Consider the following 22,441-nt stretch of genomic DNA (forward strand, 5'->3'; position numbering starts at 1 on the left):
TCCACTGGTGTGAAGAGGGGCCAGCAGGAGACTCATACCAAAGAAGTACAGGGTCCCCAGTAGTGTGGAAGGTCAGTTGTGATTCTGCTTCTAGCTTGCAGCGGAAGAACAATGACGATTAGTGCTAGAAGCCATGTGTCCGGAAGCAGCTACAGTCGGCTGCCTTGGGTTGCTTATGAGCCTGGTTGCAATGAGGTTTCAGCTTGTGTTCATGTAACTTGCAAAAAAGAAACATGCTGGTGCACATTGCAGCATGTGAAGGTATGGGGTGAGGTGGTCCTCCCACAAGATTTCGCTCTATCGGTTTCTTTTGACAACGAAAGCTTTTGAGATTGGTTCAGGTAATAAACAAAAAATAAGCCCTTGACTAAGGCATTTTTGGCTGAAAGTCAATTGACTTTTTGTGGTGAGGAAAGCAACAGGAAAATGCACCAGAAAGTCACACTTGCTTGACCTGGCATTGTCTAACCTCCCCATAAGCTTTGTGCAAACAAATCGGTTCAGTAAACAGATTGTCTGGAAGCAACCTGGGTTGAACTGTGAGGAGGCCAAGAGTGGGGGGTCTGGCCTCTTTGAAAGCCCCCCCCCCCCAGGAAGAGAGCTCTAGCTCCAGCCTCCGTCCGCGAGTCTTGCCTAGACCACTTTAGACTGCAGGTGGAAGCTCCTGTGACTGAATGCATTTCCATACCCCCTGCAAGAAAAATCCCACCCCAGGTATTAAGGAGAAAGACACTAGACTAGCCTTCTCCTTGACAAGCTTGTCTTCTGTGTGCAGGGGGCAAATAGTATTGAGGTGAAACCCTACCTGCAGCCAAAAGCAGAGGTGCAGGCAAAGGGAAGGTTTGCTGCCTCACTGAGAAGTGGGCCTCTTTCTGACTCCAGTTAAAATTGGGAACTGACATCATATTTTAGATTATATATATGTTGGGGATATGTACACTATTGTTGTTTAGCTCTCTGAAAGGCATTCCTTCCTCTGTTGCAAAAACTGGGGTACACATTCATCCGTTAGTATTTGGTCACAATCAGAAGCAGGGTTGCCAGCTCAATGGGGCTGTGGCCTCTACAGCCCCCCCCCCCATGTCTGCTGGGATGGGACTCAGCCCCTCCCCATCTTGAGGGGACAGGTTGTCACCCTGGGCGCGTAGCGTTTCCCGGGCCGGGCAGTCTGGCAGGTGAATGTTGCATTGGGAGGAGGCCTGGTTGGTCTCTCCTGATGTGACAGCCATCAAGCACACAACACATCAGCCCTGTCTGTGCCTGTCATCAGAAGTATGACGATTCACTCGTGGCAAGGCTACCCCTCCCCTTCTATTATTTGAGAAGAGGATTTTATGCTTCTGATGAAGAATTGATCCTTTGGCCCTATAAAGTTTATAGCATGGCCCATGGTTGTTGTAGTCCTACACAACATCTGGAGGACCACAGGTTTCCCACCCGTTTTAAAACATCAGGAATGGCCTCTAGCTTTTCTTTTCTTTTCTTTTTTAAATCATAGGATTAGTGAATTACCATTTTCTCCCAGAGCAGGGTATGGCGCCACAGACAAGATTGTGTCTCTCTCCGTGCCCCCCCCATGTGCACACTCTGCACATGGTTGCTGGTTTACAAGGAGAATGACCAGGATTGGAGATAGTGGTGGCCAGCGGGGAGGATAGTGTTAATTGGGAGAAGCAGAAGAAGGAAGCAGGCTGACAGGAGAGGAAGAGGTGTCGGTGAGGGTGACACAGGCTGCAGCGTAGTGTTGTCTATGATGGGATTACTCAGAAGGAAGTCCATATGTCAAGATTGTTAATCCCATCCCCTCTCTCTGTCTCTCTCTCTCTCTCTCTCTCTCTCGCACACTGCAGATGTCAGAAAACCACTTTCATTCACCCTTTGTCTCTTTTCTTTGAGGCCACAGGAAGGGGAGTCCGTGCCCAAGCTGCCAGGCATGCATGGAACCCTGATGTTCTGTTCTCTCCTAGTCTGGCTTCTGAATAGCACCACAGTAGGTCTTTCTAAGTCCAGGCGCAAGCAGACACAGAAAAAACTGCTGAATGGGCTTCTGCATGTGCTGCCTCATTCATGTGGCAGGGAAGGCACTGGTGCCAGAGGGCAGGTGGAGGGACTGGGGGACAAGCAGCAGGGGAGGGGGGATGCTGTCGGAGGTAATGAAGAGGAAAAACTGTTGACTCAGCCACTCTGCTCTGACACACTTTCAAACGGGGATATTCCACCGCGGATCCCAGAGGAGCCCCTGCTTTGCATCCCGCATACCGTCTGGTGCCAGAGGGTCAACCTGGAGCAGCTACTGAACAAGTTCAGGCTTTGCCGTAGAGGAAGGCTCGTCCCATGATGGTCCCAAGGCCAGCACCAAGACCCCGTCAAAGAAACAGCCCTGGCAGGCAGGGAGGCAGCATCCAGATTTCTCTAAGTATCAGGAGCAGGGTCAAATGTTTGCCTTAGGAAAGGCAGAAGGAGGCAATCTGTGCACAAGTGAAATGCCTGCAGCTCCCTCTCTGCCCCCTCTCAGGCTTGGACCACTTCTGCCTGTTTTTCTGTGCGTTGATGTACACATGGCTGTGCTTTTGCACAAGTAAATGCCAGTTGTGTTTTTGCACAAGTAAAATCGTGGGAAGTAGCCCTGTAAAAGAGAGGATATTTCCCTCTCAGGACCCCAGGCTGAAAGCTGTGCAGAATATCAGCTGTCTGACATTAGCCTCCTGTCAGTTTGTGAATTGGGGGTAGGAAGGGTTAGTATAGGTCAGACAGCTTGATTGGCATGAACTTGGGGAATTGTATCAGGCATTAGCAGCAATGATCCTTTCTCCTCCAGGTTAACTCAAAACCATTGTCAGTAAGAAAATACAGTGGTACCTCGGTTTTTGAACATGTCCGTTGATTAACATTTCAGTTTTAGAACGCCGTAAACCTGGAAGTAAATGCTTTGGGTTTCGAACAGGAAATGCGGCTTCCACTGAGTGCAAGATCCTGAGGCCTAGCTGTCAGCTACTGAGTTTTCAGTTTTTGAACATTTCAGAACTCGAACGGTCTTCCGGAACAGATTACGTTCGAAAACTGAGTTACAGATAGGTAGCCGTGTTGGTCTGCCATAGTCAAAACAAAAAAAATTCCTTCCAGTAGCACCTTAAAGACCAACTAAGTTAGTTCTTGGTAAGCTCATACCAAGAACTAACTTAGTTGGTCTTTAAGGTGCTACTGGAAGGAAATTTTTTTGTTCGAAAACTGAGTTACCTCTGTACTGCAAACTGAGCATTGCAGTGGCCAGGGATGCTAGGAGTTGTAGTCAAACCACTTCTGCAAAGCCTCCAGGCTGGCTGCCCCTGTTCCAGGCAGAGCTTGAGGGCCTTGCTTACCTCCCTTCTCCTCTCATTTCTTATCCTATTGCCCATGCCAGTCCAAAGGTGAGACATTTGCCTGGGGACTCTAAATAATTCCACAGTTGAAAATATTATTGCAGGATTAGAGCTGGCAAGACCCAGGTTCAAATCTCAACTTAGCCATGAAGCCTACTGAGGTGGTCTCAGTTCACCTCTCTCAGCCTATTCTACCTCACAGGATTGTTGTGAAGATTATAAAGCCCACTGACCACTACTCCTTCCTTCTGATTCATGTGGGTACAAATAATGCTGCCATCACAGCCTTCAATGTATAACAAGGGACTCTGGGCAGGAAGCTGAAGAGCCTTGGGGCACAGGTGGCATTTTCACCACTCCTTCCTGTTGAAGGTCGTGACCCAGAAAGAGAGGAAAATACCTGGGGGGCAACCCCTGGCTGTGCAGGTGGTGTCGCAAAGGAAGGGTTTGGCTTCGTGGATCATGGTCTCCAGCAGTGCTATTTTTCTAGCAAAAGAGATGCTGGAACGCACCATCAACACCTCCCTTCTTCTCTTAGAATGGCAATGGTGCCCACCTGAGAGGTGCTGGGACTGAGTTCCTGTGAGTTCCCCCTGAAAAAGCCTGGTCTCTGCTTCCTTGAAGAAGGACTTCTGGCAAGAAATGGGCTGTGCCTCATAGCAGTTGACAAGAATATGTTGGATAAGAGTCTCACGAACCTCATCAGGAGAGCTTTAAACTAGATCCTGAGGGGGAGGGCAAAACATTACAGATGATGGTAAAGGTAAAGGTACCCCTGCCCGTACGGGCCAGTCTTGACAGACTCTGGGGTTGTGCGCCCATCTCACTTAAGAGGCCAGGGGCCAGCGCTGTCCGGAGACACTTCCGGGTCACGTGGCCAGCGTGACAAAGCTGCATCTGGCGAGCCAGAGTCGCACACGGAAACGCCGTTTACCTTCCCGCTGGTAAGCGGTCCCTATTTATCTACTTGCACCCGGGGGTGCTTTCGAACTGCTAGGTTGGCAGGCGCTGGGACCGAGCAGCGGGAGCGCACCCCGCCGCAGGGATTCGAACCGCCGACCTTTCGATCGGCAAGTCCTAGGCGCTGAGGCTTTAACCCACAGCGCCACCTGCGTCATCTGCGCCACAGATGATGGTACTGGGGATAATATTTTCATTGATGCACAGGAAACTGAGGTGGTACTCTCCTTCCTTGGAGGTTTTTAAGCAGAGGGGTAGGACTAGATGACCCTTGGGGTCCCTTCCAACTCTAAAATTCTGTGAGTCTATGAAATGAGGGAGGATGAGAACCATGTACAGCCTCTTGAGCACATATGAGGAAGTGCAGGCTATCACAGTACTAAGGAAATAAATTTAAATGTAGGCAGAGTTATGCAGCCTAGCAATGACTGGTAAAAGTAAGAGCAGAAGAAAGGGTCTTGGAAAAGTTGGGCAAACCACACCAGTTGTTTTCTAAAACTAGAACAAGCATTGCTTGTAGTAATGGACGCTGCATCGGAGGTACCTCTTCCCAGGGTCTCCCACTGCCCCCTTGCCTGAAGGCAGGGCAGCTGCCCACCTCTTCACAGAGTTATGCATGAAAGATGCTCTGGCCGACTGCAGTGCCAAAGCTGAGAAACCTCCAGGCTGCTGCCTCTCCCCTCCCCCCTTGCCAATTATTCTGCTACCAACAAGAGAAGCAGGCAGCGCTATGAAAAAAACAGCTAATGATGACCCTTCTGGCCCTCTTCAACTAGTTCCCACTGCAAACCAAATTAAATGCACAGCTTTTGTCTAAATGGTGTGACTCTGCAGAAGGAAATTTGATGAGTGAGTGGATGGATTGTTGCTCGAATTGCAGCTGAAGGGAGCTATATAGTAAACATAGCTGTAATTTCCTGGTGGTTGTAGCCCTTTCCCCCAAATGTCAATAGAGGATTGTTCTCTGGAAAATAATTCCCCGAGTTTGGATTTCAGTAATCTTGGGGGTGACATGTTAACCCTTTGCTTGAGAGTCTGATATAAGCCACATGGTTTGTCCAGGCCTGTGGCTTTGCATCCGCTTCCTTGCCCCACATGTGAATGCAGCCGTCTGCTCTTTGGATGGCACCGGCATATGAATTCTTATCTTGGCGTATGAGCCATTTTCTTGGCAGTACATTAGCTAAGATGCACTTCTTTCTTGAGCAGAGCTGCCTCTTTTAAGTCTGCCCAGTGGAGGAGCCTGTGTCCTTTCAGTCCTGCCAGTGGCGTGTTGAGGAGGTGTAAATAATCTCTGATTCCTGTAGTAAAGCATCTGGGCTCCTGGGAAGGGGCCAAAGGTGCTGGGCTTGCATTCGTCAGCTGCAGCTTGAGGTGAGCATGCTTTTGTTACACCACAGCCCTATCGCTCATCTGATCATGCCTTTGCCTGCCATCAAATTATGTTGTTGTCTCCTGAGCCTCTTGTTGTCTCCGGATTATCCTTCGTTTTTGTTGGGCTTGTCAATGTTTTTCCCTGGGAAGGTTGGCTTGCCAAGGGAATCTTTAAGTATGAGGATTTCTGCGTGTTCTGCAGAAGCATATGGCCCCAGGCTAGGAGGGTGTGGCCCCCATAATGTTTGCTCTTGCTCAGCATTTTTATGCTGTTCAGCATGCTGAGGCTGGTATTGCTGTCAGGGTTATCCAGGCTGCCCAGGACATGCCTCTGGGTCTTTCTGATGGAAGGCTCTTGATGATTATTGTGCCAAAGCTCTTTGCCCTGGAGCCCCTTATCGTTAGCATTGCCAACTTGTCTTCTAGCAGGGCACCTGGCTCTTGACAATGGGCTGTAATTGGGAGTTTTCTGCAGGCCTTTCTATGTAACTGCAGTCCAGTAGTAGTAGTAGTAGTACTTCTTATTATTATATATCACCCTTCAGCAGAAGACCACAATGCAGTTTACAACCTACAACACAAATATCACCAAATACCCGTGCAACATATAAATTAAAACAATTATATAAGCATAATAAAATACTAAGAATTAATATAATAAAATACAGATTCTCAATATAGCAACAGTATAAAATATAAGGGAAAGAAAAATCAGCAGCATGGTGTCCCAGAATACAGAAGCCAAAGACAAATGCAAATTCCTGGCCTCCTAAGAAGATGGCCGAACCTCTGCTCTCTGCTGGTAGCTTTCCTTTCCTTTCCTCTCCCTGCCTCTCACCCTGGGAGAATTTAACTTCCCTGACTCTTGCTCAAGGTCCTTCTGTCCTTTCCATGTGGGTTCAGCCTTTGCCCTCCCCCCCACTAGCATCCCAGAAGGGAAGATGCCAGTGGGGCCATCCCCTGTGCTGTCTCCCCCTTGAGATGGCATTGCCCCATCACTGGCCAGCCTGCTGCCCACATCCTTGCCATCCCAGGGTGGGTGGAGTCCAGTTTGCCTATTTCTAGTTACATGGTCCATTAATTGAGCTATATCAGGGTTGACACACCAGCTTTCACGGGTCCCCAGGCTTGAACCATGAACCTCAGCGAGCCAAGGAATTAAGAGGTTGCAACATCAACCACTCTGACTGAAGGCAATATGAATCTTTTGGATCACTTCAGCCCTTGCCTAGTTGATGGAGGAGTATCTTCTCTTTACTGCAGTTCTGCTTCAAGCCTCCAGCTCTAAGGATGGTCTTCTGGGACCCTGAGTTGGAGAACATTCTCTCTCTCTCTCTCTCTCTCTCTCTCTCTCTCTCTCTCTCTGCATTTGGTCACTGACAGCCCAGACCTGGACCTGGCACTAGCCTCCAGCCCGGTACTTTCCACAATGAGTCCAGATTTGGGGAAGCTGTTCAGAGAAGATGCCTTCAGTGAGGTGTGTTTGGTTTTGCTTTTGCTTGAGTGGACTCTCTCCTCCTTCCTGCTGCCCATTTGCTTGCCCTCTGGGTCTAATCCCCATAGCCAGCCCTGAGGAGAGGGAGAGGCAAAACGAAGCTGCTATTCCTTCTTGCTCCTGTCCCTGCTCACTCATTCAGGGAAGGCAGGTAAACAAGCAGTGCCTGCAAACCCCACAGGCTTCAAAATGTCTCCAGGTGTGTCTGTGGGGGGTGGAAACTTGAGGCACCCAAAATGAATGGGAAGTTTTGCAATTATGACACAGTGTGACCCACTGTCTACACACAGACACTTTCTGGGCTGTGACAATAGCATGCTGTGATGTCTGGAGAGCTTCTATCCCTGGATTATTTTTGCATTTGCCAGTCCTTTCCCTAAGAGCTTTACCTAATCCCACCATTCTGGGAAGCGTCTGCCAAGAACAAGCCTGGTATTTTTAAGCCTGCTTGATAAACCAGCTGGGCAACGGCAGCCTTGGTGCTTTTGTGACTCGGGTTCCAAGATTGTACACGAAAACTCCATGTATGTTTATTCATGGTGGTGCTGTCCTGGAGTTGTTCCCACTTGGTTTCCTGGATGGAGATTTGGAAGGCAGCAGGAAGAAGAGGCAAGTTGCAACTATTTTCTGTGCTTCTGGCCCTATGTCAGTCTTCCCTTTTGCTCCTTTTTGAAATTCCTTTGCTTCTGTCAGTCTGGGTCAGTTGCCAGATGTAGGCCTTTGCCAAGTGGAGGAAGGTGTAACATTAAGTGCAGCAGGCCAGGAAAATACTGCTGAAAATCACTTAAGGCAGCAGGATGGAAACTTGTAGGTCACTAGTGAAAATAGCTCTTTCAGACTTAAAACAGGTCAATATGGGTGGCAATGGAAAGGTTGTATTGGCTAACAACCAAATTCCCATGCGTTGAGAGAGACAACTGTGTCAGCATGCAGACTCTCAGCTTTTTTCCTTCTTTTCTCGCTTTTCCTCTCTGTATTCTTTCACGGTCCTCACTTACTTCTCCAAATTGCCGTAGCCACCGCTGTTAAGTTTTCTATGGCTAAATCATCAGTGATAGGAGAATAAACTTGAATAAACTTTGCAAGGTTGATGCAAACTCTTCAAAGGCCTAAAATCTGTCAGAGCCCAAACATTAAGGCACCTACTACCTCTTTTGCTGAAGGTCTTCTCTCCCAGGAAAGCCACACAAGCAAGACGACAGGCTTGCAGCACCTTAATCACAGCATGTGCTTTCATGGACTAAAGTCTGCTTCATCAGATCATATCCATGCTTCCAGTGAGTGGCTTCTACTTCATGAAATCATGTACATAATAAAATATATTAGTTGTTAAGGTACCACAAAACTGTTTTAACTCACACAGTTACTCCTCTTGGAATTTTCACAATAGCATGAACACACATTTCAGTTTCGTGTGTTGTGTTAAGGGCTTTCAATGTTCACTCTAGCCCCCAGACACTGAGATATTATACCCTTTAAAAGCCACACCATTAATAGATATGGCGTAGTATCTGACTAACTCATGCCATTTGCACATGAATTTTCACTTGTACAATGGAATCCTCTTTCTGTGTCTGCCCTGCTCCCTCCTCAGATCAGCTCCAGAGGGCTTGGGGAACCCCCAGAACTGATTTATGAGGGAGCGAAAGGGGGGAAGTTATAGTGATAGAAGGGGTTGGTTGAATACCATGCATGGTATGGTATCCTATACTGTGGTTAGTTCCACCTTCACCACTATCTTAGTGTTGCATATCTGTTAGTAGCAGAGTTTGCCTGTTCACTGGAATAGGCATATTGAAGTAACTGTTCAAAGGAGAGAAGGAACCCAAAGTCGCTGGTCTCTTGGTGGTGCCAGTAGAGTAGTCCTGCAGTCCTTTTCTTCATCTCTCTGATGTAGCCTGATAGGTTGGCTATGCTCAGGGGACAGTTGGTGGAGGAAGGGGCTGGCTCCTCAGTGCAGCCTGAGGAAGGACATGACTAAGAGGCAGAAGGCCTGCTTTGAGCGCAGGAGGTTGCAGGTTCAACCCCAAGGGCATTTCCAGGCAGGACTGGGAGAGACTCCTGTCTGAAATCCCAAACAGCGAGTGCCTGAACTAGATGGCCTGGTGGTCTTCCTGTGTTCCTCCCTCTCCTTGACCTGCTGACCAGTGACAGTTCAGGTACAGGGTAGGCCACACAAGGATAGGGCAATGCAGCCCACCCCCAACTCCCCCCGGGGCCAGAGTTGCAGGTTTCATTAAGAAAACATGGCCAGTTAATGTAGTTTGTTCTGTTTCTACCACTGTGCAGGGTGGGCTTCTTGGGAGCTTTCTATCTCAAGATATCAAAATGCACTGTGCCATGCAAAATGGAGTTTGGTACCCCATGTGGAAGTAATCACTATGCGTATCTTCTTTTTTAAAAAATCAAGTGTCTAGCTCTTATGTTCATGGGAACTGGCTACACAAAGGCATTGTCTTCTTTGGCGATCACTCATAGCCGAGTAAGATTGTCCTCTATGAACATGATCTTAATGGTGTGTCTGTAAGTCACTGTGGAGGCTAATTCTGGATACCCACGTCCTTCCACAGTGGGGACATAGGATTTCAGGCAGGAGTTGATCACGGTGAGAATTTGCCAAATGTGCCTTCCTCTTAGCACATTTCTCCCTTTCGTCCCGAGTTCGTGTTTCTTCAAAGTCCATGACACCTTGGGCCAAGGCTGTGAGAATTTTGAGGGAGACAGGAAAGGATATACAGGTATCCTTCCTAACTCGCACTAGCAAGTTTCTTTATACAGCAGAGTGCATTCTCCTTCTTACGCAGCAGAAAACTGGTTGCAGACTTATGTGAGCCTCTTAAGACAATAAACAATTCAATCTGGCTTGCCCAGATTGAGATAAATTGTGTTATTCCTGGTAAGACCCCTTTGATCCCTCCTAAAAGAATAAAGACACAACTGTCATATTCATAAGTAATAAAAAGTAGTTTTACTCACGATCAGGCAGAGCACAGTGTGATCCCTGAAGGCAGGCTTTAGGCTTAAAGTTACAAACACATACAAACAGGTTTACCCCAGTCCAGGTGAATCAGGAAGTTTGCAGGACAAAAAAGAAGATCAAAGAGAGGGAGGTGGCTGTGTGACTTGGCCTTTTACCAGGTCTGGAAAGGTCACGCCCACCTACTAGTCACACGCAAAAAGGAAGGATGCTTCAGCCAGGTGTAACAGGAAGTCAGGAAGTTCGACTGGCTGGACCAACATCCCCTGCATGACCACTCTAGCAAAACAGGTAATGTTGTACTTGACTGCTCCCAGTGGATTACATGCCACATAGGCTGTTCTACAGTTGGAGCCCTTGCAGGCCAGTGATTTGTCCATCTAGATCAGTATAGCCCCTTGGACTGGCAGGGGCTCTCCAGGGTTTCCGGCGGAAACATCCTTTGCGTTGTCTGCCACCTGGCCCTTCTAAGTGGGGATGCCATGGGGAACTGTCCCCTTGCACCATCCAGCCATAGCCCTTCCCATCTGCATTCAGGGTGCAAAATCTCTTCCTTCCCCCACGTTACCCCGTGCAGAATGTTTGCTACCTTGGCCATAGCTTTTGTTTTGTTTTTATCTTACCAAATTGATTTCCTTATTTTGTAGAGGCTGGACAGTCCTTGGCATAAGGAGCTTCTCTGGCTGAGTTTTTTAAATCTCCCTTAAGAACTTTCCCTGGCAAAGAAGGAAGGTGGGCCCTGACCTTTTCTGTTTATGTGAGGAACTCTCACAAGATGCAGGATGTCACACTGAAATGGAGGCCTCCCCCAGAGCCTCTATCTTCTTTCCCCTTCCTAAACATATAATTCCTCCCAGCTCCCATAGGGCTTTCTGGCAGGTGGTGTCCATGGCTGGCGTAATAAGCCTGGTGCCTCTCCCCCCCCCTTTCATCGCACGCTCAAAAATAAGGCAGGGGGTGATCTTACACGTCACAGGCTTTTCCCTTCCAGCTGCCATCTCCATGGAAACATCCCCATTACTTGCAGAGATACTTCTGTGCCTTTGCTTTATGTTTTCATGCATTTTCCTGGTTTGTTTTCAAGGCTGCAGTATTCAACTAAGCTTTAACCACCATAAAAATCTGGCCTGATGCTGCTGCTGTTTGGTTATGGAAACAAAAGCCTTAAGTCTTGGCTCCTTGCTCTCTTCGTCTAGCCCAGCTGACCCAAATCTTCTCTGGCAGCTTAAGGAGAGAATCCAGGATTACATGCCTCTCTGCAGAGGTTTGGGAAAAGGTTCAGGAGTGTATTCCATGCTCATAAAAGGGACCACTGGCTTTCTTTGGGATTTCCTTCTGTTCCTAGCAAGCCACACCAACCAAGAAGAGCAATCGCGTCTCAATACCAGCAGTGCAGTGTTCATGGCCAGTTTTGTGATTCCAGCAGTCTCTACCTACAGGCTCCCCCCACTGTGCTTCCTGGTGAGCACTAAGAAAACTTTCCTGCCTTTAGATCTGACTACCAGCGGGATATCTAGAATTCTGATTATCTGGATACCCCCACACACACACTTTTTATATACAAGAGAGCCACAGCAGTGCCATTCCTATACCAGTCCGTGTCTCTCCCCTTGGCCCATGACTTTTCATTGGAAATCAATTGCCTTCAAAAGAACCACCAGCAAGACCATCTAAAGTACCTAGAATATCTCATGTAAACCCAGCAATGTTATATTTAGTGTATTTCATAAAAACTTATACACTGCTTAGCTGCTAAAAAAAAAACCGTCAAAGCAGTTTACAAAAAGACTTATTGTCTTACCAATAAGAGAATCAAGAACATTTTACAACCTTCCTTTAATTTCTATGGAATGCTCCCGCCTGTCAGTGTTTTAGCCAATGAGTGAAGTCAGAGCTGTGATTGTTAAGTGAGTTGGACCCTAGGCAATGGGAATCCCTGGAGTCCCAGAGAGCTTTTGTTTTCTACAATCTTTTCCTAGTTCTGTCTTATTTTCTATTCCTTGAAATTTCTCCTAGCAACCAAGATGCATCTTTTCTGTGGTGAGTTTGTAGCTCCAAGACATTATTTTCTGCAAGTACTACTACACAATAAGTGTGGGTGGATATTAAAGAATTCCACTAAAAGGTAAATGGGAAAAACTGATAAAGAGGCTTAGGTATGTCTCCTGCTGTGCAGCAGCCAAAGCATTGGGATACATGTCAACCCAGAAGTAAGTCTTTTTGTGTTTAGTGAGGCAGCCTAGGCATTGGTTTAGGGTTGGCATTGATGGAAAACAGTGAATCGCACACACAAAAATGGAATTATTGAGCAACCTGTTGTCAAACCTTCAAACATGGAAATAATTCCAAAAGAGAAATGTCTACTCATGAGTCACTGGAAGCAAGATATACTCCCTTTTTGGACATACAGACAGAAACATGATTAACATCCTGTAACTTGGAGGATAATACATGTATTTTACATCTTATCTCATTTTTAACATTTGTTTTCAGTTACCACTTATATGGCCAATGTTGCCTTCGTTGGAATTTCTTTCACCTTCAGCATGCTAAGAATTACCAGCTCCTGTTTTGAAATCTTAACAGCTGTGTGTTATGGATGAAAATAGAAGCTTAAAACTTTTAACAATATAATTTTCTCCTGATCTCTGTCAGTCAAACACACACTCCTATACACATATTGCTCTCACAGACAGACCTGAGTGGAGATCAGCAACAAAATGTTGCAGTGCATCTCCTTACCCCAAGAGGATGAGTGTTCTTGTTGAGCCTTCAGCCAGCTTAGAACAGGAGCCTTGTAGCGTTGGTGGGGCCTTGAAGAAGATGTATCGTGGTGTTTCTGGAAATCTGAAATTTCATATAGCACAGGAAAGGGAGCTTTTTAACCTCGTACTATGCATCCCCTTCAGTTCCCCTGTGAACTGACAGGTTTTTTAGACCAATTTGCTTCCTTCCACACAAACCTCTCTCCTTCCCTTGCTCTTAATTTTTTTCTTCATTTCATCTGATGTAGCTCATGGAAACAACAGAGCAAAAGTACTTGTTGGGCTATCTGGGTCTTTTTTCTTTGTCTTGTAACCTACAAACTGTTTTTCCCTGCAAGCTTTTGGAGTCTCCTCAGTTTGTGGGAACAGCCCAGAGGTCAACTCGGCTGCAGGAAAACGCATGAAGCTAAAAGCAGCCAGTGTCCACCCCTGCAATTACAAAGGCTGCAAGGGAGGGAGTCACGCAGCTACAACAGAGAAGCCTCCCATACACAGTCCCCAGAGAGTGACAGCCAGGGGCCGGGACGTGGCAGTGAGGCCAGGCTTTGGGGCCTAAAGACCCCTAGTGGCAGGCAGGGTGGGATGGGGATCCCGGGGGGGGGGGGGTCTGATTCGTGCCCCCTAAAAACTGTGCGCCCGGGGCTCCGGCCCCTACCCTACTGCATCTAGACTTCATTTTGTGCCCTGTTTCTGCGCCCTAAAGCTTTGTGTCTGAACGCTTTTTCTCCTGCCCTGCGCTTTCCCCACAAAAACCTGCTCCTTACCGCAGAAAACAATTCCATGGAAAACCCAGATTGCCATTTATTCCCTTTTTAAAAAAAAAAAAAGTTTTTATTAATTTTCCAATATATTTATACATTTTTAACCAAATTATAACAAAACATCTCTTCTGGAGTTCCTTCAGCTTCTCTGGCAATCATCCATGCTTATCTCTTAATTACACATTCCCTTTACACATATTGCTGTTTGTCTTCCCTCTCCCTTCTATTTCTTTTTGACAATATCTCTCAGTTTTTACAGCGCCTCTCGAAACCCCACTAGCATTGTTTGTATATCGCATACATTTTTCAGATACTCTACAAACTTTCCCCAGTCTTCGATGAACCTTTGGTCTTGGACATATCTGATCTTCCCAGTTAATTTGTCCAGTTCCACATAGTCTGTCAATTTCAATCTCCATTCTTCTATTGTCAGTAATTCCTCTTGTTTCCATTTTTGAGCCAATAAAATCCTTGCCGCTGTAACTGCATACTGAAATAGTTTACCGTCTTTTCTTCTTATTTCTTTTCCTGTCATTCCTAAAAGAAAGGCTTCTGGTTTCTTCACAAAAGTAATTTTTAACATCTTTTTCAATTCATTATAAATCGCATCCCAGAAACCTTTGACCTTCTTACATTCCCACCACATATGGTAAAATGTTCCTTCTTTTTCTTTACATTTCCAACACTTATTACATGTCTTATACATTTTTGCTAATTTTACCGGCATGATATACCATCTGTAAAACATTTTCATAACATTTTCCTTCAATGCAGTACATGCAGTAAATTTCAAATTTTCTTTCCACAATTTCCCCCAATCATCAAATTGTATATTATAACCAAAGTCTTTGGCCCATTGTATCATTACCGATTTAACCTCTTCATCTTTCAAGTTCCATTCCAACAATATTTTATACATTTTTGACAGAATTTTACATTCATTATTTATTATATCTACTTGAAACTTTGAATCTTTTTCTCCATATCCACATTCTTTTATATCTTTTTTAAACATTTCATTAACCTGTAAATAATGCAACCAATCATATACATGTTCTTTGATTTGTTCGTATGGTTTTAACTTCCATTTCCCCTCCTCTTTAATCACCATTTCGCCATATGTTATCCAATTGCCTCTCATATTAATTTTCTTTACACTCATAACTTCTAACGGAGATAGCCAGTGTGGAACTTTTGGTTCCAGTAAATTTTTGTACCTGTCCCATACCTCTATCAATGAATTCCTGAAGATGTGGTTCCCAAAACCTTTGTGAATTTTCTTCTTATCACACCATATCTGTTATCAAAACCTCTAATAATCCCTTATTATCTAATTTTATCCATTCTTTTAACCAGCAAAGACATGCTGCTTCATAATATAATTTCATATCTGGCAGGGTGAAGCCTCCTTTTTCTTTCACATCTGTTAATAACTTATATTTTATTCTTGGCTTCTTGCCCTGCCAGATATACCTTGAAATCACTTTTTGCCACTCTTTGAAAATCCCTATCCCCTTTATAATGGGGATAGTCTGAAATAAAAATAGCATCTTTGGAAGCACACTCATCTTTATCGTAGAAATTCTGCCCCAAAAGGACAGTTTCATTCTGCCCCACACCTCTAAATCTTTCCTTATTTCCCTCCAAACCGGTACATAATTATTCTGGAACAGGTCAGTATTTTTGGGTGTTAACCAAATCCCCAAATATTTTACTTTTTTCACAACCTCTATCTCCGTCTGTTGCATTATTTCTATCTTATTTTGTTCCATATTTTTAACAATTATTTTAGTCTTTTTCTTATTCAGTCTAAATCCTGCCATTTTTCCAAATTGTTCTATTTCTTCCAAAACTTCTTTTACACTTTCCAGTGGTTCTTCAATTGTTATAACCAGATCATCGGCAAAGGCTTTCACTTTAGATTCATTCTGCCCCACTGTTACCCCTTTAATTGATTTATTTTATCTAATCGCATTTAAAAGACCTCTAGGACCGTTATAAATAATAGTGGCGAGAGCGGACAACCCTGTCTTGTTGCTTTTGATATTTTTATATCCTCTGTAATTACATTATTGACTAGCAGTTTAGCTCTCTGTTCTGTATATATTGCCTTAATTCCATTGAAGAACTCTTTCCCCACATCCATGTACTCTAGATTTTTCAGCATAAAATCCCATACTATATTGTCAAAGGCCTTTTCTGCGTTCACAAACATTAATATCGCTTGTTTCTCATTCCTGGCAGTCAGATATTCCAAAATATTAATTATATTCCTTATATTATCTTTCATTTGTCTGCCTGGAAGGAAACCTGCTTGATCTTTATGGATGATTTTCAACAATATCTTTTGCATTCTCTTCGCTAAAATCCCTGCAAATATTTTGTAGTCCGTATTCAATAATGAAATAGGCCTATAGTTTTTGACTTGTGTTAAATCCGAGTCTTGTTTTGGAATCAAGGTAATAAATGCTTCTTTCCATGTGTCTGGGATCTCTCTTTCTTTTAAGGTATTATTCATAACTTCTTTCAATGGTGTCGACAATACATCTCTCATTTCTTTATAGTAACCTGACGTAAATCCATCTGGTCCCGAGGCCTTTCCTCTTTTCAATTTTTTTATAACCTCCTTTATCTCGTCCATTTCTATTGGGGCATTCAGCTGGTCTTTTTATTCTGTCGGGATCTAATGCACCTTTTTTTCTTTTAGAAATCTTTCTATTTTCTTTATATTGTTCCTTTCTTTATTTTTATATAATTGTCTATAAAAGTCCAAGAATCCTTTTCTGATTTCTTTCGGATTAACTATCTCTTCACCATTTACAATGATTTTATTAACTGTGTTTTGTTCCTTTCTCTTTTGGATTTGCCACGCTAACCATTTGCCCGATTTGTTAGCAAATTCGAAGTTTTTCTGTCTCAGCCTTTTTATATTCCATTCCACTTCTTTGTTTATTATCATTGCAAATTGTGTTTGTAAGGTCTTAATTTCTTGCTTAATTTTTAGGTTACAGTGGTGCCCCGCAAGACGAACACCTCGCAAGACGAAAAACCCGCTAGACGAAAGGGTTTTCCGTTTTGGAGGCGCTTCGCAAAACGAATTTCCCTATGGGCTTGCTTCGTAAGAAGGAAGCCCATAGGGAAATCTCCGGGGACCTCTTTTAAATGCTAGCGGTGGGGAGCAAAGCCTTCCCCCCCCCCTCCGGCCTTCAGAAGAGGTCCAGGAAGGCCGGCGGGGGCCGAAAGGCTTTGCTCCACACCGCCAGCATTTTAAAAGCAGTCCGGGATAGCAGGGAAGCGCTTCCCGCTATCCCGGATGGCTTTTGAAGGCAGGCGGGGGGGAGCAAAGACTTTTGCCCCCCGCCCGCCTTCAGAAGAGGTCCAGGACCTCTTCCGAAGGCGGGCGGGGGGCAAAAGTCTTTGTCCCCCCTGCCTGCCTTCCCGGGGGCTTTTAAATCGCCCCGGGACAGCGGAGAATTCCTCCACTGTCCCGGGGTGATTTTAAAATGCTGGCGGGCGGCAGCGCTGTCTCGGGAAGGCAGGCGGGGGGAAGCAAAGACTTTCGCCCCCCGCCGGCCTTCAGAAGAGGTCGGGGGACAGACTGTCCCCGGACCTGGTCTGAAGGCGGTTTCCATAGGAATGCATTAATTGATTTTTAATGCATTCCTATGGGAAACCGTGCTTCGCAAGACGAAAAACTCGCAAGACGAAAAGACTTGCGGAACGAATTAATTTTGTCTTGCGAGGCACCACTGTATTTGGTTTTCTAATTAGTTTTTGTTCATTGTCCATAATCTGCTTCAAAATTTCTTTTTTTCCTTTTTCTCTATTTTCCCCCCTCAATGAATTCTGCTGAATGAAAAAGCCTCTCATAACTGCTTTGCTTGCATCCCAAACCACATTCATCTTTGTCCATTTATTGATATTATCCACAAAATATACTGTTAGTTTCTTTCCCGCTTTTTCTAAAGTTTGCTGATCATCTAATAGATATTCATTGATTCTCCATCTATAAGTCCTTTCCTCGAAACCTTTTAATTCCATCTTTATTGGATTATGATCCGAAATTACTTTAGGTTGTATTTCAATTTGTTGGATTCTTGGTGTCAGTTCGTTCAAAACCCATATTTGATCTATTCTTGACATTGACTGATTTGGTTCTGAATAATAAGTGAATTGCTTCTCCAATGGGTGTCTGAGTCTCCAAATGTCAATCAAACCGCAGTTCTTAGTCATCGTAAAAAAAGTCTTAGGTAGTTTCCCTTCTTTATTTGTTCCTTTTCTTAGTCTGTCCATTTCCAATGAAACCACTCCGTTCATGTCACCCATTATTATAATTTTTTGATCCATATAGTCAAATAGTTTTTCTTCCAAGATTTTGTAGAAATCAGTCTTGTTTCCATTAGGTGCATAAAGGTAAAGGTAAAGGTACCCCTGCCCGTACGGGCCAGTCTTGACAGACTCTGGGGTTGTGCGCCCATCTCACTTAAGAGGCCAGGGGCCAGCGCTGTCTGGAGACACTTCCGGGTCACGTGGCCAGCGTGACATCGCTGCTCTGGCGAGCCAGAGCCGCACACGGAAACGCCGTTTACCTTCCCGCTGGTAAGCGGTCCCTATTTATCTACTTGCACCCGGAGGTGCTTTCGAACTGCTAGGTTGGCAGGCGCTGGGACCGAGCAGTGGGAGCGCACCCCGCCACAGGGATTCGAACCGCCGACCTTTCGATCGGCAAGTCCTAGGCACTGAGGCTTTAACCCACAGCGCCACCTGCGTCCCTATTAGGTGCATAGATCCCGACAATTATCAAATTTTCACCTTGCCATTTGATCTGAACTGCTATAATTCTTCCTTCTTCGTCTTTAAAGACTTGTTGAGATTCAATTTTATTTTTTATATATAGAACTACCCCTCTTCTTTTTCTTTGTCCAAAGATACAAATTCATTCCCTAATCTTTTATTAATCAATATTTTTCTGTGTTTCCTTGCCACGTGTGTTTCTTGTAAACATATAATGTCCAAATTTTTCTTTTTCAAAAATTGTTCAATTTTATTTCGTTTTTTCTTATCATTCATCCCATTAATATTCCAATTCCAAAATTTTAGCGCCATGATGGATTCTAATTTAAAAAAATTAAAGTAATTTTCTCATAACGTATCCTTTTCCTCTCCTTCTTCTTCTTCTACTTCTCCATCCGACTTCTTTCCGTTCTCTTCTTTTTCCTCCCCCGATTCTGACTCTTCCTTAGATCCTGCCCCTCCATCTGCTCCCTTGGCTTCTTCCTCTTCTACCTTTAGTTCCTTGTATTTTCTCAAAAATTTCCCTGTTTCTTCTGGGTTTATTAACCTGTGCTTTTGTAGAAAAACGAGACTCCTTCAGGGAATTCCCACTTGAAGTCGATTTTATTTTTCTTGAGAGTCTGTACCAATGGCTTGTATGGATCTCTTCGTTTCAGCAATCTTATTGGTATATCTTTAAAAATGATTATGTAATTTCCATCTATGTATAATCTTTTCTCTCTGCTCTTCTGTAGTATCAAATTTCTAATTTCTCTATCTTTAAATGTAATTAGGTAGTCCGCTGGAAATTTCCTTGCTTTGTTTGATCTTACTTTCATTCTAAATGCACTTTGTACTGTTTTTACCACTTCTTCTGTTAGTAACTCCAACCATTGCGCTATCTCCATTATCAGTCTCTCTTTAATATCTTCATTCTGTATCTCCGGCACAGATCTCAGCCTCAGATTCACCTCCCTCTGTCTTAGTTCATTCATAGCCATTGCATCTTTAATATCTTCCTGTGCTTTATTTATTTCCATCATCTCCATTTTCATCTTCTTTTCTTCCCGTTTCACCTCTTTCATTTCTAATTTCACCTTTTTCATCCCTTCTTCCAATGATAAAGTTCTTTTTTACACCTCTCTTATTTGTCCTTTCAATTAATTAACCGTCTCGTCAATTTTTTTGTCCATTTTGCCAATTTTACTATCCACTTGCTCTAATTTTGTTTCCAAATTCTTTTCACTTTGTTTGATTTCTGCAAACATTTTCAATATTTCTGCTTTGAAGTCCAATTCTTGCTTAGATGCTCTCCTTTCTATTGGTGTCACCCCCTCCACCCCTTTCTTCTGTTGATGTGCCATTTCTACCTTCTACAATCTCCCTCCCCAGTCCTTCACCAAATTGCTATACAGAACAAAACCTTATTCAATAAATTAACCAATAATCAATTATTATATACCAAATTCAGCTGATACACTTTAAACAATTTTTACAGTTTCAATTTTTGGTTTATGATATGTCTCTTCCACAAAAGTAGGGAGTAGAGTAGGGAGTAGAACAGGTAATAAAGTAGTAATGAGTGATTTTAAATTGGTGAGATAAGGAAAAAAAGAAAATTACAGTGTGTAGAGACGGTTGACTTTCAAGAGAAGGGGTACCCAGATAGATAAGTTGCCAGATTATCTCCTATTAATAACTTCAAAGGAGAAAACAAATCCAAAATCCGAACCACAGTATAGAACAATCTTCTTGCCCCCAATCGGGCTAATCCTTAATTAGAGTCTTCTCTTGCACTTCCTCCCATATAGGGTTGTAATCCAGTTATGATCCAGTTATGATCCAAACAAAAAAATCATAATCCATAAATGATTTAATCCAAATAATTTCTTTTTTAATTCCAATATAATGTCCAAAATTAGTTATTTTCCAAAAATAATTTTCAAAAATCAAAATATTTTACAGCCTCTAATATCAACTCAGCAAATTGCTTCTTAATTGTCTAATTGGTATTAATTCCAAAATATATTTAAACACTTTTACAGATGAATCAATAGAGTCCCAGAAGGAGTATTCCACCTAGCACCCAAAACATGAAGTGGGAGAAGTCAGATATCCTGTTTCTTAAAAATATTCCACTGGCAAGGAAAATCATAGAAAAACAAGTTGTAATGTCTCATTCCATCCACTAGGGAATCAAAGTCCTGATAAGTGGCGTAGATCTAAAATTCAGTAAATGTTAGTCTCCAAAGGAAAGAAAAATAAAAAGGAAAAACACCTCAATTCCTGATTACGCTATATTTAGTTTTATCCTCTTAAGAGTCTATATCGACCAAAAGATGAAAAGAGGCTTTAATTCTCCCTCTGCAACAGCAGCCTTTTGACTCTTAACAATGGAGTCGAAGGCTCTCCTTCCAACGCGTCTCTTTTGTCTTTAAAAATGAAAGTGGGGAAAAACTTCAAGCCTTATACATCCTCTGCTACACCAAAGACGTCTATTTGCCACTATAGTAACTTTCTGATCCCTCTTTTACTGTACTAATCTTCCTGTATCCTTGTAACCTCTTCCAGAGTCTCTTTTATACTTTTTAACTTTAATTCTAAGAGTTTAGAGAGAAACGGAAACAATAGCCGCTAGTGGCAACTCCCTTTCATTTTCCAGCTCTGCATACAGTGCTGCGTCTGCGCTGATTCCAGATGACAGCTGAACTCTGTAATAATCCTTTTAATTACGGGACCTTCCTCAATGTTGTTTCTTCCAAATTGTACTTTTGTTGAGTCCGAATTTCTTAAATTTGAGAGCGAAGCGCTGTTCCTTGCAAGGTCGGGGCTTCGCTAATCGGCCATAGCAATGGCTTCCCGATAGCCTGCTGATCCTCCCTCCGTGCTCTTCACCCCTTTTCGGGGTTACTTGACGGCCGGTAGGTTAGCTCTAGGCACTGCCTGGAACCTGACCCTCTGGACACCCTCCAGAGGCTTTGGGGGGGGTATTTTGCCCAATAACCCCCCGTTTTGACCGAATTAGTTGGGATTCCTCTAGCGGAAAAATCCCTCGCTTGCGACGGGCTCGCACTCCACCGGAAGCCCTCAGATTGCCATTTGTTCCAATTCAGCATTAAAGAGTGAGGAAAGTGGCAGAGTGAAAAAAAGAAACCCAAATGCTGAGACACAGGGCAGGAAAGCCCTGACCTGAAATCTTGGGGTGAAAGGTAATTATGGGTGAGCCCAAGGGTTGCGCTGGAATTAAGCAATGTTTCTGTTAATAATAATAATAATAATAATAATAATAATAATAATAATAGCCCTCCCATCTCTGGGCAGCTTCCAACAAAAGATTAAAATACAATAATTCATCAAATATTAAACACTTCCCTAAACAGGGCTGCCTTCGGGTGCCTTCTAAAAGTCAGATAGTTGTTTATTTCTTTGACATTCTTTGACATCTGATGGGAGGGCATTCCACAGGGCCGGTTTATGGATTTGTTTGTGCAGAGCTTCTATGCCATCATCTAACATCGCTGCTATCCCAGGCCAGGGGGCTGAGATCCTGGGAATGTTCATTCACTACTCTGTGCTGTGATTTCAGGGGGATCTTCCTAGACACCATCCATCCCAAATATGAGGTGAATGGGGTGCAGCCCGTCATTGGCCAACGGACCCGGCTGAGCAAGGGAGATATTGCCCAGGCGCGCAAGCTCTATAAATGCCCCGGTAAGTATTGCTGACTATACACCAGGCAAGTAGAAATCCAGGGCTTTGCAACTGCCTCCAATACTGAATGTTTATTTTTTGCTAGTGGTCTAAAGTTATATTCTGAACTGAGTACTTCAACTTGTTTGGCCTGGCCAGGGGGTTTGCGGTCCTAGGGGGTTTCCCAGACAATATGCTTATGGCTGTACCCCAACCCCACCCAGCGTGAAATAGCACAGTCTGCACAATTGTTGCTCAAGTGACCCAAACACCTTTCCTCGGGAAAT

At 44.1% G+C, this 22,441-nt stretch overlaps 1 protein-coding gene across 3 annotated transcripts in view; it reads left to right on the forward strand.

Moving 5' to 3' along the window:
• Nucleotides 1-22,441, forward strand: part of BMP1 (bone morphogenetic protein 1) — a 162,226-nt gene that overhangs the window by 83,321 nt on the left and 56,464 nt on the right. For all 3 annotated transcript variants that reach the window (XR_014558116.1, XM_083713470.1, XM_083713471.1), the window contains exon 7: nt 22,051-22,175. Coding sequence is in view for 2 of the 3 variants with exons in the window: in XM_083713470.1 (XP_083569596.1) it covers nt 22,051-22,175 (125 nt within the window). In the remaining variant the exon portion in view is untranslated. The remainder of the gene's footprint in view (nt 1-22,050; nt 22,176-22,441) is intronic.

This window comes from Podarcis gaigeae, assembly GCF_964106915.1.
Source record: "Podarcis gaigeae genome assembly, chromosome: 15".
Classification (NCBI taxonomy): Eukaryota; Metazoa; Chordata; class Lepidosauria; order Squamata; family Lacertidae; genus Podarcis; species Podarcis gaigeae.